This window comes from Pelodiscus sinensis, chromosome 1 (assembly GCF_052426305.1).
Source record: "Pelodiscus sinensis isolate ZL-2025 chromosome 1, ASM5242630v1, whole genome shotgun sequence".
NCBI classification, from domain to species: Eukaryota; Metazoa; Chordata; order Testudines; family Trionychidae; genus Pelodiscus; species Pelodiscus sinensis.
In genome coordinates, this window is record NC_143052.1 from 34,174,019 (window position 1) to 34,196,507 (window position 22,489).

Genomic DNA, 22,489 nt, shown 5'->3' on the forward strand with positions numbered 1-22,489 from the left:
TTTTTCATACTTCAAATCACATACCAGTGACAAATCTTTATTTTCACTTCAATAAACTTTATACCTATCATAGTTGTAAAAAACAAGAGGAAATTAGATACAATCCTGATATTTAGTCTAGGACCTTAGGGATAGGTTGTTTTTAATGTATTTGATCCTTACCCAGATTGTTAGCATGGCCTCTAGGAGAAATGTAGCTACACCATTTCCCATTGCTGCTCCATTTTAGATTACAAGTGCCTTTTATTTATCCCTGCTGTTTGATGCTGATGTCTCAATGACATTGCACTGAAAAGTGCTGATTTTCTCCTTCTCCTACCTAAGTTTCAGGTTCCATTCATCTATGGACATTACAATTCTTAGATACTTTCTTTACACTTGAGATAAGATAAAAGACAATGTATCTCACAGGTCACTAAACCCTTTCTAAGATAGAATTGTTTTGTCCCCAAGGGGCGGACTCAGTATCTTAACCTTTAGGTCTTTTCTGAGATGATCATGTCTTTTTAGCCCAATTCATGAGTAAAAGACACTTATTACCAATGCTTTTGTTAGCAACTCAGTAAAATGCAGAACCTGGTTTATCAGATAACTGCTAAGAAGCCCCTGTCTGTTTAGGATAGCTTGGTCAGTTCTTCACAATGTACAGCTTTAGGTCAGAAAAATAGTTTATTATAACACAAGAACCAAGGTGCTGAGGTTCCTGGCAATATGTTCAACATACTTTAGAATGCAACGTCCCTTTGAGGTAGGAAAGTAGATGTATCCCTGTTTTGCATTTGGAGAATCAATAGAAGACTTGACCAAGGTCTTGCAGGAAGTCTGTAAAATCCCACTTAATTAATTAACTGGTTAAGCGTTACGTTTAACAAGTTAACTGATCACACAGGAGACAAGCAGAGGGGGCCCCTCCAATCTTGCTGAGCAAGAGCAGCCTCCTACCCACTGCAGCTGGGTGGAGTAGCCCTCCACGGGCTGCTCCAGCCCAGCTGCTTCTGGCCCTTTGTAAAGCTGTCAGCTCCCAGCTGGCGTGGGCTGGGTGCTGGCAGTCCCATGTGGGGTCCCAGTGGTTCTGGAACAGCCCTCCACCTGTTGTGGGGGGGGGGAGGCTGCTCCTCAGGTACTAGTTAACCATTACCCTGTAAGCATCAACTGTTAAAATGTGATACTTACCAGGTAAGGGGTTAACCAATTACCCCTTAACATCTCTACTCCCAACTTCTGTTTCTGTGTCTTAATCACAAGACCGTTTTCCCATGCAAAACAACTTCCACTTGGTTAGCTAATCTATAGAGCAAATATTATAGAGAATTGTTTTATGACTGTTTCAGGTAGAACCACCAAGGAAGCAGTATTTGCATTTCAATCCAGATTAAATTCAGACAGATGTTGAGGGTTTGAATTTGATGCTTAATAAGGGCTATGATTCAAGTTCAGCTTCCTATTGTGAGACAGTCTCATGAGATTTCAGTCATATTTGAAGCAACATTAAAGTTGTTAGCCATTCAGCACTCTACAGTGAACTAGTGCTTTACAGGATAGGACAGCTCCTTGACCTAAAGAACTTTCAATCTCAGTAGACCACACAGAAGGAGCTGGATGGTGGGTTTTAATTCAGACACTACCTCCTTTGATGAGTTGAAAAGGGTTCAGATTCAAGTCTCCAGTTTGGGCTCTCTTTACTGCTGAGTATCATTATGTGATTAAACAAGAGGCTCTTTATGTACAATATGAGTGAAATATTATTCTGTTATGGTAGATAATTTTTTTCTATTTAAAGGGACACAGTCAACTTGTAAATCACATTGTGCATGAAAATTCTCTATCTAGTGAAACGTAAGATTTCTGTAACTGAAAGAATAGAGTAGGGAAATAGTCCTCTTTTTTTCTCCAGTCTATTTTGTGCATTTAACAGCAACCCCTTGGAATGTTCCACTAGAATGGAAAAGTGTACCAGTTCCCTATCGTTAAAATGGGAAATGATATTCTAATTCATCAAACAAGTGCAATTTTTAGAGAACCTTCAAGCAGGCACCCTTGTATCTTAGTAAAAGACACTTTTGAACATAAACAGGGGAGAAGAAAACCTCTTATTAAAATGCCCTTTAAAGATTTTTAAAGTAGTGAGAATGTACTCTTTGAAGGATGTGATCTCAGAAGCTAGAATTTTAATTTTAACTTAAAAATGATGAGTAGGACATGGCACCTTAGAGACTAACAAAATATATAGTATCACAGTGAGTTTTGTGAAAGCACAAAGCACATAATACTGAATACTTTTGTTAGTCTCTAAAGTTCCACAGGACTATTCGTTTTTTTAAACATACAGAACTGCAGTGTCCAACAAAGCTCTGAAGCTATAGTGAACTAGCCACACTCAGCTGGCTAAATAGCTATATGTGGCTAGCAGCTAGCATGTTAAACACCATAGGACTAACATGACTACCCTTCTGAGATATTTTAAATTAGTCAGTTTAAAATAACTTCTCATGTTGACAGTATCCGTTTAAGTTATCTGAGGCAAGATTTGTGTCATTGACAAGAAGGCCAAAGAATATGTGTTTTTCAAATTGGGTCATGGGGCCACCAGGGTAAGCTGCTGGTGGGCCCACCCTGCTTTGTATATTTAATGTGTCTGTAGCCACAGAGCCTTGCAGCTCCCATTGGCTGCAGTTCCAGAGGCTCTGTGGCTATGGACATGTTAAGTAGACAAAGCGGTGTGGGCTCACTAGTGGTTTACCCTGGCGGCCCCATGACCCATGTTTGGAAAATGCTGTGTTAGAAAAAGCAGGTTGGGGATCTTTTGACCAGAACCCTCATGGCTCTGTGCTGGGCCAGCCCTGTGCTTCATATACAGCCCCACAAATCCTTTGCCTATTATCCCCCAAGTCCTTCTCCTGACATATCATTACAGCTTTTCACACGCAAGCCTAGTAAGGACATTCAGTGAATTCTCTTAATAAGACCATCTATTAATGCTGCTCCATTATCTGCCTATCCTGAGGAATCATGTAGTGTGAAATATCACTGGCCACTTTCCATTTTTTCTATAGAAATATGATTTAGCATCATCATGACATGCCTACATTGAGAATACCAAGGTTCCTTCTAAACGTAGGTTTCCCTTACTGGTACTTGATTGTGTTTCATCTGTACCATGATTCTGTACCATGAATCAGCTGTGCAATAGATTCTAATAACCCAACTCATGCTGAGGGGTTGGATTTAATACCCTTGATCACCTTATGCTGTAAGTAGCCCCATAGATTTCAAAGAGTAAAATCCAATACAGCCAGAGTAAGGGTATGAGACTCAGACATCTCATGCATAAGTTTTCTTAAGAACAAGTCCTAAAAAATTGAAGAGAAGAAATATAATCATAACTTTTATACAAAAGGAAGAAAATGATCATGATGGGGAAGGTGTTTAAAAAATATTGAGCACTTCTATTATTTGAAATCTGGTGAAATTATTGCTATTAGGACAATGGTTGTGGAAGAAAATATATGTGTGAAGAGTGATAGGAGCCATAGCCAATTGTTATTAGCACATTAGTTTCCTTTTGCCACAGGCAGATAATTTTTCTTTTTTGTCACTGATTTGAATAGAGGATGTAAAGTAAGCAAACAATCCAAGCCAAAGAAAAGTCATGTTTTTTTCTAAGAATAATAGATACTTCCAGAATTCTAACTTATGAAAAAGCTACATATATGTATGGAAAACAAGGTGGGGTATAGACTACATAATGTGTTAGGTCAATCTTTACAAACGATCATCCACAAACACATTCAGTAGGTATGACCTACCCTATTACACTTCAGAAACAGTGGGAGCAAGAAGCTCTTGAACTCTGAAATGGCCTGCCTTGTGGCTAGTTCAGTGACATATAATAAATGTACATCTTTTCCAAATAAACCACTTCATGCTGGGTATTTTTTGTTCTAATAGCTATAGTCACTTTAAAGTTAGATTAACTTGTCCTTTTTGTGAGCATTGAAAAATCAATTTGCATAAATGAATAGCATGGAAGGAAGTGAAGAGAAGGAGCAATACTGAATAAATTGTCACCAGGGACTGTGGCAGTTCACATAAATGCAACAGGCTGGTATTGCTGCTGGGATCATCACAAGAAATTTGCATTTTTATTCCTGTGAAGAGTGAGGTGCCATACAGGGCAGTGACAGGTTTTTCTTGGAAGTTTTAATGGTTTCTATCTCTGTTGTGGTATTATTCATGCATGGTTATTCAGAGTCCTAGAACAGACAGCTGCAGAGGCAGAGGGCAAAGACATGCTATTTATCTGTCTTGCAGTCAATTGCTTCAAAGCATTGGAACTGTTTCCGTTATGAATACATTTTCTAAGGCAATGACCAGCCAAATACCTGTATTCATCTTCATACATTATATTTTTATTAGGCGTTTTTACCAGACTTTAGTCCAAGCAAGAAACAAGAGGAGCCAATGTTCAGATACTACACTGATGAATGCTGTATAAAAGATAGGTAGATGGAGGAATAGTGTTGAAAAAGGCAATTGAAAGTCTAAAACGTGGACAGGACAAGCATTGCAGCTGCTATCCAACATTAACCACTCAATGACCACTTAGACTGTTTGACTCTGGAGAGGATCCAAAAAGCAGTTTTGGACAAAAGTAGATAGCTTAGGCCTAGCATTGTGGAATGCCAGACTACAGGGGAGGTGGGCTACTCCTTACTTCCACTTGCCAACCAATTAAGCACTTCGCTGTCACAGTAGAGAACTGCAGCTTTGGTTCATACTTCCCAACTTTCACTTTCTTTATGAAAACTGAGAGTGCAACCCATGTGAAATTGCTGAACCTTTGCCAAGATTTGTGTGGGATTTTTGGCATCTTTAGGGATTCCATTAGGAAAAAAGGCTTAGTTCCCATCAGTTTGTCAAATTAAGATCCTTTCTCTGTAAGTATATACAGACTGATGTGCTGGGTCATTTCTTTTAAGTAGCCTCTAATTTTGCACCTTCTGTAGTGCACATACAGATAATAGTATAGCGTCTGATCCAAAGTCCAGTAAATCTATCTAAAAACTCTATTCAGTCTCAATGGGTTTTGAATCAGGCATAGGTATAGAAATACTGTTAGATAATGATGCCTCACTTGACTGCAGAAACAAAGTTATGGACTAGAAGGAGGACCTTTGGAAAATGGTCCTTTATCTGTTATGCAATTCACACACATGCACAGGCACATAACTGCATAGTTAGGTAAAACAGTGAAAACTGTTGAGAAGCACACTGCGTCAGTAATCTGTGGAGGGGTATCTTTTGGGAGGCCTGCTAGTATGGGTTAACCAACTAACCCCCAAATATAAAGCAGGGTGGAAGAAAAACTCATATGGAGGACACATAAGAAATAATCGTCCAGGAAGTGGACAGTGATGGGGAACGTAACTGCTGTAGCTTACGTTGCACTGAGAATACTGTGTTCTGGCATTGGTTTTGTAATCGCAGTATGTATAGTGGGATATTAGCTGGTTGTGTGCAGGGATAAAGGATGTAAAATGTAGGATAGTGATAAAATGTAGGATAGGGATTCCCTGTTGATGGGGAAAGTTGAGACCACTCTAGGCAAGTCCATTCACCTGTTTGCATTTTGCTATTAAATCAAGGACAGTGCGTGCTCTGGGGAAGAAGTATTTACAAACCACGAGGACAAGGAGTGTAAGGATCACAGTAGCTCTCATCAGCTTCGGAAGGAGCTTTGAAGTTCTGCTGGAGACTGAGATGTCAGGGGAGGCACTTTTCTGCAGACGGGAGGAAGACTTGTCAGAAGAGAAAATAAAAGAGAGAGACGACCTTCCCTTTCCCCCTTCACTTTACTCTCCACAGCAAAGGTCTCCAGTCTGTGGAGTGTGTTCCACTCCCCCGGGTGGGCACCGATGAATATTCAGGGAGATGTAGCCATTCAGTGCAGGGAGGGAGCTCCACCCCGCTGACTCCTGACTGTGGCTGCTGGCCCCAGCCCTAAGCTCAGTGATTTTTCCTGGGGTCCCAGCAGCCTTCCCCCCCACTCCTGGCCCCATGTGGGGGCCCCTACCTCAGCCCCCTTACCAATATCAGTCTCCCCATCCTAGAGCCATGGCCCCACTCCCAGCCCCAACTCAAATATGGGCATGCACAGTTGTCTGAGTGGCACCAGGGAAAAAGTTTGGGTACCACTGCGCTATATACTGAAGAGGAGTGGGATCCTTCTGTCTCGTGGGCTGCTGGGTGATGGCTTTTCAAGAGTTGGCTGGGAAATATGCTGCTAATGCCTATTATAATCCTCTCATCAAAAGCCTAAACACTGATTGCCAATTGGTGCCAAGCCAGAGAATTTTCCAAACCACTGGAGGTCAATACTGGAGGTCAGTGGCCTCTTTTTATTTTTATTTCACCACAGCAAATAAATGGAACAAAGCTTGGAATGCTGCTTAGTAATGTATGACTATACTGATACACCCTATATAAGTCGATGCCTAGTCAAGGCTTGTCAGCTCTCTTTATGACAAAGTGCTCTCTTTATAAAAAAGTTGTTACACAATTTTATTGTATTGGTGCAAGGAAAGTAAGAAAGAAAGCATAAAAACATGGGGTATGTCTACACTACCCTCCTAGTTCGAACTAGGAGGGTAATGTAGGCATACAGCACTTGCAAATGAAGCAAGTGGAACGAGGTGTACCGGTAGTTCGGAATAGGAATCCTAGTTCGAACTACCTAGTTCGAGCCCCGTGTAGCCGCGCTGCACGGGGTTCGAACCAGCGGGGTTTTAAAAATGGCGGCGCCCCGCTTATGCAAATGAAGACCGGGAAATTCAGATCCCGGGCTTCATTTGCAAGTGTGGTATGCCTACATTACCCCGCTAGTTCGAACTAGCGGGGTAGTGTAGACATACCCATGCTTAGCAGCATTACCAACACTTCCACTGCTTACTGGGCTCTTAGAAGACATTTGGGGTAAATTAGAGCTAAATAACAGCACAGAACACTGAGAGCCAGGACTGGTAGCTGAAAACAAACTTTAGGGGACTGTTGGAAACATGGGCCCCACCCATACTAAGCAGCTGTCCAGCTAACTAAAATCATGCTGGAGCCTAGATAGTTCTGGACCAAAATTTACCAGATTAGAGAGGTTCAATTTATATTTCTGTATGCCATTCAGAAAATGTGATCTCTGAAGCAACACAGGAAAACTCTACTAGGGAAAGGAAAGAGTAGAAATCTGTTTCCTCCTTTCCCTAGCATTTTACAATGTAAAATCCTTTCCACTCCTCTCATTTTATTTTTAAAGCCAGCATGCCCTGGCTGAAGTCTAGGAAACAAAGCAGAACAGGCTTTTTTGGAAGGTCTTAAAATCTACTTTGTGAAAATTTGGGGTGAATTATTTTCTATTGAAGTCAATGGTAAGACTCCTACAGAATTCTGCAGGGTTAGGATTTCATCCATCATGCCTAGCCTATGAACATATAAGCAGGCCCAAGGCTGAAACTTGGGAGCCCAGGATTTTATTATTTCAGCCACAAGGTTTCAGATTAGAAAACTAAAAGCATTCTCCAGTACTCAGTGTTCACACTCCTCAGTTACTTTGTTCACAACTTACATTCCAATTTATATCAAACTAATCAGTAGTTGTATGAGGAATTGAAGATCGGTCACAATGGGAATCCTGAACAGTTTGTGTCTCTTTTTTTCCTTTACATTCATCTTCCAATACCAGGGGTCTGGTTGCAGGTTTGACCTGGTCAGTCAGTGCCTGTTCTTTCTTTTTTAATTCATAACGGGGTGCAATGATTATTTGTACGCCATGGAAAATGAAGAGGAAGGAGGGTATTATGGAGATGAGAAGGCAAGCTTGCCATCTCTTGTCTCCTCCATATGCTCTCCCCATCCTTTTCATTTACTCTCTCTATCTTCCCCTAGCATTTTACAATGTAGAATCCTACCCACTCCTCTCATTTTATTATTAAAGCGTTGATACAGTATTCACACAGAAAAGCTGAATGTTCAAAATGGAAGTTGGACTAGCAAGGCAAAAGACCTAAAGCCATGAAATGACAAAGCAGTAGGTATCTGAAAATGAGTGTGTTTGGTTCTGAATCTATCTCCATTCTAAGACTTGCACTCTTGAAGCTCACTGTGGAAAAACTAAACATGCCAGTCTATCAGCAGTTTATGCTGTTGCTTTTAACTTTGGGTCTTTCCAACATAATTCAGAAAACCCTGAGCTAGGTCACCCTAATTCTTCACAAAATAGTAGCTCACTTTTACTATAGCAAGTTAGAGAACTCTAGCTTCATGTGCCATCCTGCATAAAAATTATTCCTAAAGTGTACAATTTTGTACTGATGCTAAATATTTGCAATGGGAAGAAGAATAGCGGGAGGCCAGAAGGGAAAAATGTAAATGGGAAACAAACGATTTAACTGAAGCAGAACTTTAACATAATTTCTTCTAGCTGAATGTATATAAAAAAGAGAATATACCTCAATAATCATCCAGGTTTTTTGCCTTCAGCCTGTCTGAGGCCATGTGGTTTGGAGATCTGATCACTAGTCCGAAAAGAAAAGGCTGTTTTCAAGATTTCTGGGGTGTTTTTTCCTGGAAAAGGTGAGAGGATAAAAGCAGAAATCTGTGAAATACACTTTATGCCTTATAGGGCAAATATATACAGAGAGAGAGAGAGAGAGAGAGAGAAATGTTTCAAGCTGTCAGTAAACTGATTTGGAGGCAGGTATTTCTTACATTTACCTCTCCAAGGGGTAGGTTAAAAATAAATCTAAATTTCATATGTGACTTGAATCAAGGGAATTGGATTTTCTTATTTACTTTCCTCTTCACATACACTGTTTACACTGTTAGTGTTTTCTGGAGTTATGCTTTGTATTTCTCTCAACAATGAGAATTTTAACTGTTGAGAAACATCAGGAAAAAGAAGGTAGTGTTTGAACATTCAAACTGCATTTTCAAGTAATCATGTTTCCTTAATGTACTTCAAAACATTTTTCTCTGAACAATGCCCTATGTAATTTAGAAACAATTTTTAGACTGATATTTTGGTGAATTTTTCCAGCAGGCTTCTTGTCATATAAATACTTCATTTTTTTACCTTTTGTATTTATGCTATCTTCTATTGTTCTTATTTTCTCTTGTGTTCTTATTATGTACTTTTTGTTCTGTCGTTTCTGTTACAAGCTACTATTTTTTTCTTTCCTTTCATTTCTAAGGGTTTCTATTCCATTTTTCTTTTTGAGACTCACCAGGCAATGATTTTTTTTTTGCAATTTACATTTGTTTTTGTCTGTAAATCTCTATAGTTAAAACAAGTTTCTAACTTAATATACTAAATATGCTTTTGTATTAATTTGTACTTGTAATGGCATCACTAGAGGGCAGTATTGAATAAATTAGTGTGCTGAACAATGCTATGAGAGATTAGATGTCCCTAATAGAAACATATTTGCATTTTTATTAAACATATATACTTTCAGAGTTCAGTTTTTATCATATCCTATTTGCACAGGATAATCATAAACTTAATAATAAAAAATTTTATTTAATCATTTTATATGTAACTTAATACAAAAGGAAGAACAGTCTCTAATATTATTAGAAAATGGGTGGGCAGTGGACTTAGAGAAGAATAGCAGTTAAGCTGTTGTAAACTATTAATTCATAAAATTGTCATAGAATTTTAATCATTAATTAGTCACCATGGTTAAAATTTCTTTCAACAAATAAATTATATAGATTATATCAGGTTTCTTTTCTCTAGAAAAAATGTTTGTGGTGGTAAATATATTTTCCAATGAATTAACTTGTTCCTTGGAATCTCAGTGCAGCATATTTTAAAATAATGGCCAGCAAAGATAACCAAAAAAGCATAGAGTAAGATGTTGACGTATTTGTTCTTATTGATTTACAGGTCTCCTGACAAATGCAGCATCAAAGAATCCTCGTATGAGTGGTCTAGGTTCTGTGTGAGCTACTTACTTTAGTCAAGTTTCACTGCTGTGGATCATCATCCATTATATGTCATCAACTCAACTGTCTGTTTCTCTATATCTCATAAAAGACAGCATAATTCCTCCACATTATGAGCTAAAAGTCTGTTCTACCATAATAAGGAGCACCGGACTAAGGAATATAGATATAAGAGATACGCTTGGGCATTAGCAATACAAAAAGTTCATGGTTAACGTTTCATCTGCGTTATACACACTGCTGGACTTGATGTAACCCACATGTTTTATTCTGAAGAGTCTACTACACTGAAGAGTATTCATCCCAATCAGCCTTAGAGAAGACTGTTTTGTCTATGGGAGGACACTGAGGTGCAAAAGAGAATCTCTTCTTGTGCCCTGGACTGTATGAATTGCTTTTATTTTCTTATACTTTCAGTATATACAATAGACCAAAGAGCAAAATCTATTTTAAAGTGGACACAATCTTACTGTTAACAGAGCTATCTGGGTTAAATTGTAGGGTGATCTTCACAAAGAGAAGAATTCAGCTCTCACAAAGCTGAGATGTTCCTGTCCAGCAGAAGTCTTCATGGAACACTGCAGTAAAAACTAAACCAGAAAATTACTCTTGAAAAAAACACATTATAAACAATGAAAAGGAGCATGGAGAGAAAACAACATATGTTTGAAAAACTATGATGAAACAACTGCAAACTGTCTACATGGCATCTTTATTCCTCTGTACTTAGATTGACTTTCTCGTACTAAAATCATTTTCAGTTTTAACCAGTTAAACATGCCTCTTCTACAGTTCCATTTTTGATAGTTAAAATTGGATAATACAGTATTTGCAAAGAGCATGTTTGGTCATCTGTGGCCTATGTCTCATCTGATACACCATTTAGCACCAGAAAGCAAATTAAAGAAAAAAAGTAACACTTGTTTGAAAGAGATCATTAAATGTATTTTGAAAAGCCTAAAGTTATATATTTAACAGTTTTTATATGTTGTATATTTGTAGAAAATCCTATTTAACAATTAACGTGGTGACTCTGACAGTCATGACAAATGGTTCAGAGTTAAGTTGTGTTTTATTACTTCAGTTGTCTCTGAAGTGGCAGGTGTCGTTTGCTTTCTTCCATTGGGACATTCTGGATGTAAAGCATGACCAGAAAGGACTCTGTAGAAAAAGCAAAGAATAATGTTGTTTATATTACATAAATGCATTCAACCATTGCACTGTTGGAAGGCATTTTTTGTCTTTATGTACTGGTAAAAATAGAGTGTAAAATATTTTAATCATGGCTTTCCATACCGAGTTATTTTTCTCTCTCTTTCTCCTTCTCCCCACCCACCTCAACATAATACAGTATAAAGGTCAAATTGCAGCCTGTTCCTTGACCCAGATTCAATGTTTTACCTCATTGTTAGGAAGCCCACTTTTTTGGCATTATCAGGTAGTGAAAAGTTGATGCAAAGACAGCATAGAAAAAAGGGTAAATGAATATAAAAAGATAATCCCTCACTCCTTATTACTGTACCTTTCTATGTATGTCTGGTACATATTCAGATGATGAAATCCACAAATGAGATTAACTTCTTCCTGGCAAATGTATTCCAGTTTTAACTATTTCGCCAAGTTTCCACTGTAGTATACTACCTAATACTCCAATTAACTTTTAATACTATGCTAGTTCTATGCTACTAAAGAAAATATATAGAGAGATTGTTCAAGCAACCATAGTTGAAAAGTACAAATACAAAAAGGTGTTTTTTGGTTTGGGTTTTTTTTGTTTTGTTTTTTTGGTAAGGCCTGTTCCACTATTCAGGCTTACTTAATACACAGGTTGCAAAAACCATGAATTTTAGGTGACTGTGTCTTTTGAGTAAAGTAAATATATACGAATTTCTTATTTAATCTTAAAGTTTTTGACCAGTGTCAAAGTAGCAATTCAAGGCCAGCCACTTGAAAACCATTATAGACTGACTGCACTATAAATGACCAATGTCTGCTTTAAAATCTCATGCAATAAATGATGGTAATTACATTTACTGTACTACTAGAACTCAAGAGCCAGATCCCTCACTCCACCAACTTTCTGTTTTGTTTCAGTTGATTTTTAAAGGGGAGTATAGTAGCCTTATTTAGTAAACACAGAAAAAAACTAAAGATGTTACATTTTTGTTGCTTTACAGTATTCAGTTTTGTGTTGGTTCAGCTAAATTATGGAAATAAAGAAAATCCTTTTATAAGTGAGACTTTTGTTCACTGATCATGACGTCACATGGAGCATTTCAGTTGAGGGTGCTTGTGGGTAGGGGAACTGGGAAGCAGATTCCCTCTATGAAATAAGTGACTGAGAAAATGTTTTGCATTGGAAATTGAAATAATACCCTACATTTGCAAATTGCTGACAGTTTTGGACACTGACAATTTTGGGTGTCCCGTCTGATACAAGCATTGGCTAAGTATCCATGCAGTGGAAATTAAGTTCCTTTAACATATCTCAGATGGGGCACTGAAAATCACTAGTAGTCACTTTTATTTCATTACTTTGAATGTTCAGCAAAAGAGAAAAGTGTCCTTGTTTTGAAAGCAAGTTTAGAATATTGGTCACAGACAAGTGCACATTGCAACTAGAGGTGGGTCTGAGCCTTGTTTGCGTGACAGCAGTCTCAAGCCACTTCATAAGAGAACTTTTCAGAATATCCTTTTTCAAATGAACAAAATGTAATATTTTTGTACATGTAAATTAGTGTCCTCAGTGCTGTGCTGCAACCTTTATCTTGCAGTAACATTACACTTGTATAATATTGTGGGCTTCAAACCTTACAGAACTTAATTTTACAAAGAAATTTGATTTGTTTATGTGGGTATTTTATGTGCCTCTTCCACAAAGAAATTCAAAGCATAAGGGAGGCATGTCTGATTTGAATGCTGTTACATATGCTCCTTTTCCTAATTTGCAAATGGGGAACTTTCCAGAACACATGGGAAGGACAATAAAATATAAAATGTGTAGAGTTGGGGAAAAGGTCACTTCACAGTCTAACAAAAACAATCTAGAGAAATACAGAATTCTCTTCTGCTGGTATGGTTTTCAAAATAATTTTCAAAAAACTGCTGGTATGGTTTTCTATCAGCCCATGCAGGGGCCAATCTAACTAATGCTTCAAACAACTGAGATTTCACAAGACCATTAATGAAGTAAATATTAACACACTCTCGCATTCCACAGAACAATTTATCCTATATAATAATTATGCTTTTAACTTATTTATTGTGAACAAACCTTTTTGCTTTCTATTACTATATACCTTTTATGCACACAGCATTCTTTGCTTGTTCACTGAAACTGAACAAACATGTTTACTCTCACACTTTCTATGTAATATGGTCTAGTCATCATCCTCTTGAGTATTAATTTGAGGTTCCATAAGAAAATAAAGAAAACAGTACCATGGATGAAGACTTGTATAAGCAGCATTAGCTATGTCTGAACCGAAAGGGAATAAATAAGTTGACTTAAAGGGCAAACATAGCTCTAATAGTTTAAACTAATCAACAGGTGGAAAGAACAAGTGCAAAGCAAAATTGGATACCGATACCTAGGAAGGGAAGAGAGAAGCATTTGCAACTAAAATTCCAGGAGAAAAATAGCACTGTATTCCATGGTGAATATCTAACCTGATAATGTTTGAGCAAAAGAACATCCTCCCTCCATATATCAGAAATAATATCCGAAAGAGAGTATTTCAGATTAGCTGAAAGGGAATTCTTAAATGTGGGTATATCACAAATATAAAGTTGCATTACAAATTGGGAGAGGTAGACTTGGAATTACAGATATGGACCTCCACACACACGTCATTTAGGGATAAACTTAAATTTGGCGGGGAAATGGAAGCCATATTTGTGAGTAAGCACTGTTTCAATGGAAAGGTTGAATCAGTAAGGTGTACATTAAACAGGTATGGAATGCACCTTTGAAATATTAGGTAGGATTTCCTAGACGTTGCAAGAGCTAGCCCCAATTCCTGTTTTGTAATACAATCCAAAACGCAATTGGGGTAGCCAGGGAGGATTCTTGTAATGCAAAGGAATCCTCAGGAGTTGAAGAGTTCCTATCACATCACTCTCATCCCTAAACACTGGTATTGGGAGCATGGGAAGTAGCTTATACCTGCTAGCATTTTAAGGACCTTGGTAAGCAATGAAAACTAGGGTGGTTTTCAGACTGCTCTAATTTATTCAGTTGTCCTCAGTTTTGAACTAGTGTGCTTTATGATCAGAGGTGATTTAGAGCCACCTTTTCACCTTTCTGTGCAGACTGATGCTGAAATGTATTTGACTATACCAAGGACTTTCCAAAAGATTGTTTTAAGAAAGAGTATCTACAGATGAGGTTGACTGCAAAAATCACAGAGGTCAATGAAAAGACATGTGTTAGCACTATGTGTATATAATGATGGATATGACTTGGGCAGCAATTTTGCTGGCATTTTATATGTATTTCTTTACACAAGGCCTCATTTTTAGAGGACACAAGCACGACCATACCAGATCAGATGAATGGTCCATCTTGTCCAGGGGTCAGCAACTTTTGGTATGCAGCCCATCAGCGTAATCTGCTGAGAGGTCACAAGACATTTTGTTTATGTTGGCCATCCTCCGGCACCGCTTCACAGCTCCCAATGGCAACGCTTCACTGTACCCACCCAATATGAGCTGTGGGAAGCATCAACCAGCACTTTCTTGAGGCCCACATCATTTCTTGCAGCTCCTATTGGCCAGGAATGTTGAACCACAGCCACTGGGAGCTGCATGGGGCCATACCCGTGGACTGTCTATGTAGACAAATGTCTTGCAAACCTCCACTGGATTACACTGATGTGCCACATCCTGAAGGTTGCCAACCCCTGATCTAGTCCACTGTTCTGCAGATAAAAGTATGGAATTATCTGTCCAAGTTTCTTCTGAACTTCAATCCATTCAAGTTTGACTTATGCAACTGGAGTAGGAGGGGTGAGGGTTATTGCTTTTATTCTGCTTAATGTAACTGTTGGTGTTATATGTTTTTGTTCTGTATTTAATCCTGATAAGGCCTAAGTCTCAATGATATATTGTGGCAATGAATTCACAGGTTAAATTTGTTTTTTGTAGAAAAAGAGGCATGCCTCCTATGACACAATCCAGGCTAAGTCATAGACACAAAAAAGCGGGGGGGGGGAGGGTTGACAATTCTGACTGTTTAGGAGGAAACATTACAGAATTGAAGGTAAGAATGTAAGTGTAAATCTAAACTGCAGAGACCTGAGGGACTGTCTTCACTGCATTGTTAGCTTGAGCCATAATTCAAGAGTTAGCCTTAATTTGACTTCTATTCACACTAACACATGTCTCTGGATCAAGTTAAGCAGTAATAGCTTTAAGCTTGAACTAGCTGGCCTGCCAGAGGGGGCACATTGAAGCACTAATGCTACAAATACTCAAACTAGTAATGCAGTAAGGATGCAGCAACCCGAGTTACAACAACCGCCTAATTCAATCACTTCCCTATTGCTATGCAATGTTGTCATGCTCACTAAAGCTAGGCTAGCACAAGAGCAGTAACTCAGGTGTCCTAACTCAAGCTTCACTGAGCAGTGAAGACAAGCCCTTAGGCCAATTAGCTTTCCCATTGGAATGATTAAAAGAATAACAAAAGAGTCAGGAAAATTATAGCAGAGACTTTCCATTTCAGCTCACTGATTTTTGACGTCTAAGTGTTCGGGGAGCCAACAAGAGGAATAAAAAGTGGAAAGGAAGCTATTTCATCTGCCTTCTGTACTGCTGCTAATAAGGTATATTTGTCACTTGATTCATGTCTATAACCACCATGAAACTTGACAGCCCTAAAGTGAGCGATAAAGTCCCATCTTGGACTAAAACCTGGTTAATGATAGAAAATAATTAGAAATTAATGATCAATACTCACCATAAACAGAGATTAATGAGGGTCTGTTTTAGAAGTGTGGATCAGCACAAGGACTATTCCTGTTCAGTATATTTATTAACATCATGTATGAGAGGGCGACCACTGAGATTGTGTTGTTTGCTGGTACTACTAAATTATATAGGTCAATTAAAACTAAGGGATTGGTGTGAGAAACTGCAGAGGGGGTGTGGGGCAACACAATGTCATGTGAAATTGACTATAAACAAGCGTAATGTGGAGTAATCCAATTCAAACAGCCTGTTATTTAACTGGATTTTCTAGGTACCTGTAACCTCAAAGCATCTTTATGAACTGTTTAGTGAATATGTTTGCCCAATGTGTGGTAATAGTGAGCAAGGTAAATAAGATGTTACGCTGTTTGAAAAAAAGAACAGTGATTAATATTTTAGGCATTTTAATCAAAGCCTTCACCTTAATGTATGTACAGCTCTGGACATCTTATGAACCAACACATGTAACACAAATTTTAAGTGTGATCTTTTCCAGCACAGCCCATACTATGTTCCTATTAAAATGGGATGTGTGCATTAAGAACAGAAATTGGCCATGCTACTTGTTTAGTTCTGTTCTTGGAAATGGGGTGCACTTTGTAATCTGTTGTGTCAAGCTGACTGTTGCACAGGTATGGTCACTGCACTTACAATGACACCTCGGTACAGGGGGGTACCTATGTACACACAAGGAAACTCCAGCTGGTTTCAGATAGGCCAGAAGCTGGAACGATGAAAGCTGTATTTATGTGAAACCAATGGCATCAAATTATGTAACTGGAATGGAGGAATTGCAGCTACTAGCACATAGACTTGGAAAAGCAAATGGTGGGGTAGGGTGAAGCGTGAAGGGAAGATTACAGAGGACTATCTAGAAATCCTATGTCCTATGGTTGATGGATGTCTTACATTTCCCCAGATCCTCAGCAATCTGCGCACATAGAGCCTGATAGCTTTGTCTATATGCAGCTGGATCAGATTTTGCCCATAGTGAAACACATTCACATGTCAGAAGGTAGCAGTGTGCCAAAAGTAGCCATATGGATGAACAAAGCATAATCAAATGTAAGGAAATGCATATAAGAAATATTAAAAGGACAGGTTCAAAGAAAGAAAAATACAAATGAGGTTAAAAATAAAGGCACAAAGTGAAATGGTATAAAAATGCAAATGATGAGAAATGTATTAAATTTAAAGCTGGGAGGAATCATCTAAGCCACTATGAAACACTGTATTGCTGGGAGCTTAAAGACAGACAAATGTTTTATTTTTCATTTTGGTCATTTGAGATTGCTTGATCTGGGAAGGTGCTCAGAAATGCCCGATTTTACAACAGATTTGCTATGCCAAAAAGAAGGCAGTGCTAATGTACACAGATTCATAGATTGCAAACTCAAAAGAGAGCATTGGGACCTGGTCTCCTGTATAACATGGGCCATAGAATGTTCCCAAAATAATTAGAGCATAGGTTTAGAAAAAAAAGAAACCTTTTTAAGAATTACCAGTGATGGAGAATCCACTATGTCAATTGATAAATTTTTCTAATACAGGTTGGACCGCCCTGGTTTGGCACACTCAGGACCTGAGCGGTCCCGAACTAGGGACTTTGCCAGACCAGGGGAGGTCAAGGCTCCCCTCTGGGCACTGGGGGGTCCCTGGAACCTGGGCTCCCCTCCCTGCTGCTGGCCTCATGCCAGGGCTCATAGAGTCAGCCTCCTCAGGCTGGGACTCTCCAGACGCTGCCCCCACACCCGCCAGGGATTCCCCCTGGCTTGGACTTGGTATTGCCCCTAATGCCACTAGCCCCACTTCTGCTGGTGTCCTGGGCCAGGGCAGGGGATTCTCTCTGGCTGCTGCTGTGTTCACTCCCACTGGGGTTCCCGATTGGGGCCAGGGATTCCCCCTAAACTTCATTAGCTCTGCTGCCACCAGGGTTCCGGTAAGGGCCATGGATTCTTCCCGGCCAGCACCAGCCTCACTAACGCTGGGGTTCCCGGCCTGGGCTGGGGATTCCTCTCAGACACTGCTTAGGCTTCCTGGGCCGGGGCTCCCCATGGTTTGAGTCCTTACCCCATCACAGGACTAGCTGCTGCTGACCCAACCAGGGGCTTCTCCCCCCTCCCTCCACCCTAAGCTAGTTCATGTTCCTTGCCTCCAGGGCTCTCTGGTCTATGGTCCTTCAGGACAATGGATGTTGCGAAAACAGAGAATCCCAGATTTGGGAGGTTCGAAGAACTGACATTTTATCTCCAGTGTGAATTTGACTATCTTCCATTTCTAGCCATTTGATTCTGTTATGCCTTTGTCAGCTAGATGGAAGAGTCCATTATCAAATATTTGTTTCCTGTGTGGGTACTTATAGACTATAATAAAGTCATTCCTTAAGTCTGTCTTGTTAAACTACATAGACTGAGCTTCTTGATTTTGTCACTATACAGCATGTTTGCTAATCATTCTCATGTCTCCTTCCTGAACCAACTCAAATTTACCAACATTCTCCTTTAATTGTGAGCACCACAACTAGACACAATATAGCACAGGATAACTTATAGCACATTAAAACAAGACATGTGAAGGTAACTTGTGCCAAACCAGTTGTCCTGGAGGAATTTTAGCTTAGTTTTTAATGAGCAAATATTGGCAACCACACTTTAAAAATTGGTAAACTGAGTCTCAAAGAATCAGCAATGGGACCAAAATATCATATTATCTTCCCTGCTCTAACCACTAAAAGCCTTGGAACTTGAACTATAATATAATATTGTGGGCTAACAAATGCATTTCTTGGTGGTTCCAAAGCATTTGAGCATGTGTTTGTTTTAATTATCATATTTTACATATGCTGTCTAATAGCTCTCCCTATATTTGCCTCTCCCTCAAATTCTCAGAAAAAGTCAGCTTTGGTCCACTTCATGTTATTTTTTATATCATTGCATTGATGTATGAGTTTTTCCTCCATTCGTAGAATCATAGGCTACGTCTACACTGGAAGCTTCTTGTGCAAGAACTGTTTTGTGGAAGAGATGGACATAGGAGACAGACTTATTGAGAGTCTCTGTGTTAGATTAAAAGGGATAAAAAACAAGGGGGATTTCATGCTAGGGATCTACAACAGACCACCTACCCAGGCAGAAGAGGTGGATGAGGCTTTAAAAAAAAAAACCAACTAACAAAATAATCCAAAGTGGAGGATTTGGTGGTGATGGGGGACTTCAACTATCCAGACATCTGTTGGGAAACTAACATAGCAGGACACAGATTATCTGATAAGTTCTTAGATTGCATTGAAGACAATTTTTTATTTCAGAAGGTTGAGAAAGCTATTGGGGGGGAAGCTGTTTGATTTCATTTTAACAAATAGGGAGGAACTGGTTGAAAATTTGAAAGTGGAAGGCAGCGTGGCTGAAAGTGGCCATGAAATCATAGAGTTTATGATTCTAAGGAATGGAAGAAGGGAGGACAGCAAAATAGAGACAATGGATTTTAGGAAGGCAGATGTTAGTAAACTCAGAGAGCTTGTAGATAAGGTCCCATGGAAAGCAAGACTAAGAGGAAAAACAATTGAAGATAATTGGCAGTTTTTTAAAGGGACATTATTAAGGGCCCAAAAGCAAACTATTCCACTGCATAGGAAAGATAGAAAGTATGGCAGGAGACCACCTTGGATCAACCAGGAGATCTTACATGAACTAAAAATCAGAAAGGGGTCATATGAAAAGTGGAAACTAGGACAAATTACAAAGGATGAATATAAGCAAACAACATAGGTAAGCAGGGGCAGGATTAGAAAGGCAAAGGCACAAAATAAGCTAAATCTAGGTAGAGACATAAAAGGTAACAAGAAGATGTTCTACATATATATTAGAAGCAAAACAAAGACCAAGGACAGGATAGGCCCATAGCTCAGTGAAGTGGGAGAAACAATAACAGGAAACTTGGAAATGGCAGAGGGGCTTAATGACTTCTTGGTTTCAATTTTCACCAAGAAGTTTGATGGTGACGGGATGCCTATCAGAAAATGCTAGTGGAAACGGGGTAAGTTTAGAAGTTAAAATAAAAAAAGAACAAATTAAAAATTACTTAGAAATGTTAGATGTCTGCAAGTCACCAGGGCCTGATGAAATACATCCTAGAATACTCAAGGAGCTGATAGAGGAGGTATCTGAGCATTTAGCTATTGTCTTTGAAAAATCATGGAAGTTGAGAGAGATTCCAGAAGACTGGAAAAGGGCTATTATAATGCCCATCTATAAAAAAGCAAATAATCCAGGAAAGTAGAGACCAGTCAGTTTCACTTCTGTGCTAGGGAAGATGATGGGGCAAGTAATTTGCAAGTGTTCATCTGCAAACACTTAGAAGATACTAAGGTGATAGGAAACAGCATGGGTTTGTAAAGAACAAATCATATTAAACCACTCTGATAGCTTTCTTTGATAGGATATCAATCTTCTGGATAAGGGAGAAGTGGTGGATGTAGTACCCCTAGACTATAGTAAGGCATTTGACACAGTTTATCAATAAACTAGGGAAATACAACCTAGATGGGGCTACTACAAGGTGGGTGCATAACTGGCTGAAGGGTGCATAGCAGTTCTCAGAGAGTAGTTATTAATAGTTCACAATCATGCTGGAAGTGCATAACAAATGAGGTTCCACAGGGGTCAGTTTTAGGATCTGTTCTGTTCATTATCTTCATCAACAATTTAGGTGATGGCATAGAGAGTACGATTATTAGGTTTGCAGATGATACCAAGATGGGAGGGGTTGCAACTACTTTGGAGAATAGGGTCAACATTCAAAAAGATCTGGACAAACTAGAGATATGGTCTGAGGTAAATAGAATGAAGTTTAATAAGGACAAATGCAAAGTATTTCACTTAGGAAGGAACAATCAGTTTCACACATACAGAATGGGAAGCGACTGTATAGAAAGGAGTGCTGCAGAAAGGGATTTAGGGGTCATAGCTAAATATGAGTCAACCGTGTGACACTATCACAAAAAAAGCAAACATGATTCTGGGATGCATTAACAGAAGTGCTGAGAACAAGACACGAGAAGTCACTCTTCTGCTCTACTCTGCATTGATTGGGCCTCAATTGTAGTATTATGTCCGGTTCTGGGCACCACATTTCAAGAAAGATGTGGAGAAATTGGAGAAGGTCAAGAGAAGAGCAACAAATATGATTAATGGTCTAGAAAACATGACCCATGAGGGAAGACTGAAAGAATTGGGCTTTAGTTTAGAAAAGAGAAGACTGAGAGGGGACATCATAGTGGTTTTCAAGTATCTAAAAGGGTGTTACAAGGAAGAGGGAGAAAAAATATTCTCCTTGGCATCTGATGATAGGACAAGAAGCAATGGGCTTAAACTGCAGCAAGGGAAGTTTAGTTTGAAACATTAGGAAAAATTTGCTGCCTGTCAGGGTGGTTGAACACTGAAATAAATTGCCTAGGAAGATTGGCATCTCCATCACTCGAGGTATGTACGAGCAGGTTAGATAGACACCTATCAGGAATGATCTAGACAATACTTGGTCCTGCCATGAGTTCAGTTTTAAAGTATAAACAATCCCCAAAATTTCTCAGTAGATGAGTCACCTCCCCCTATAGCAGCATAAAGTCCCTGAAATCTATGGCCCACCAAGGGCTTGCCCACTCTCACTGATGCTGTTCAGAATCAGAACTAAATATCTGCAGCTTTCAGCTGTAAGAGAGAAGTAAACCCTGTGATCCATTATGAAAGGAGTACTCATGGCCTGGGAGTCTAAGGCTAGGGAGGTGCCAACAGGGCTTGTCTCTTATATAACTGACTATTCAGTAAGTTATCACCAACTCCCGTAGGGTTGCCAACTTTGGTTGAATGAATTCCTGGAGATTTCATCACACAACATAATCTTTAATTAAATATTACTCTTTAATTCCTGGATACTCTAGGTCTAGGACAACCCTACAGATTTATCAACCCTACAAACCACACAGAATAGCTCAAAGGGTGTGTCTAGACTACATGCCTCCTTCGACGGAGGCATGTAGATTAGCCAGATCGGAAGAGGGAAATGAAGCCGCGATTAAAATAATCGCGGCTTCATTTAAATTTAAATGGCTGCCCCGATCTGCCGATCAGCTGTTTGTCGGCAGATCGGGGGAGTCTGGACGCGATGCCCCGACAAAGAAGCCTTTCTTCATCGACACAGGTAAACCTGGTTTCACGAGGCTTACCTGTGTCGATGAAGAAAGGCTTCTTTGTCGGGGCATCGCGTCCAGACTCCCCCGATCTGCCGACAAACAGCTGATCGGCAGATCGGGGCAACCATTTAAATTTAAATGAAGCCGCGATTATTTTAATCGCGGCTTCATTTCCCTCTTCCGATCTGGCTAATCTACATGCCTCCGTCGAAGGAGGCATGTAGTCTAGACACACCCAAAGAGTCTGGAACTGCTGATATCACCAGAGTCCCAAAGCCTACAAAAAAGCTGTTCCCAGGGCTCCTGAGGAGACACTGGAGAAGGGAGACCGTCGTG

The 22,489-nt window shown here is 39.4% G+C and overlaps 1 protein-coding gene across 2 annotated transcripts in view; it reads left to right on the plus strand.

The window, feature by feature from the left end:
* Nucleotides 1-12,237, plus strand: part of TAFA5 (TAFA chemokine like family member 5) — a 665,524-nt gene extending 653,287 nt beyond the window's left edge. The window contains exon 5 of one of the 2 annotated variants that reach the window (XM_089778743.1): nt 9,938-12,237. Coding sequence is in view for 1 of the 2 variants with exons in the window: in XM_006118525.5 (XP_006118587.2) it covers nt 9,938-9,946 (9 nt within the window). In the remaining variant the exon portion in view is untranslated. The remainder of the gene's footprint in view (nt 1-9,937) is intronic. The other variant, XM_006118525.5, reaches the window with a different exon arrangement.
* Nucleotides 12,238-22,489: the final 10,252 nt, after the last annotated feature.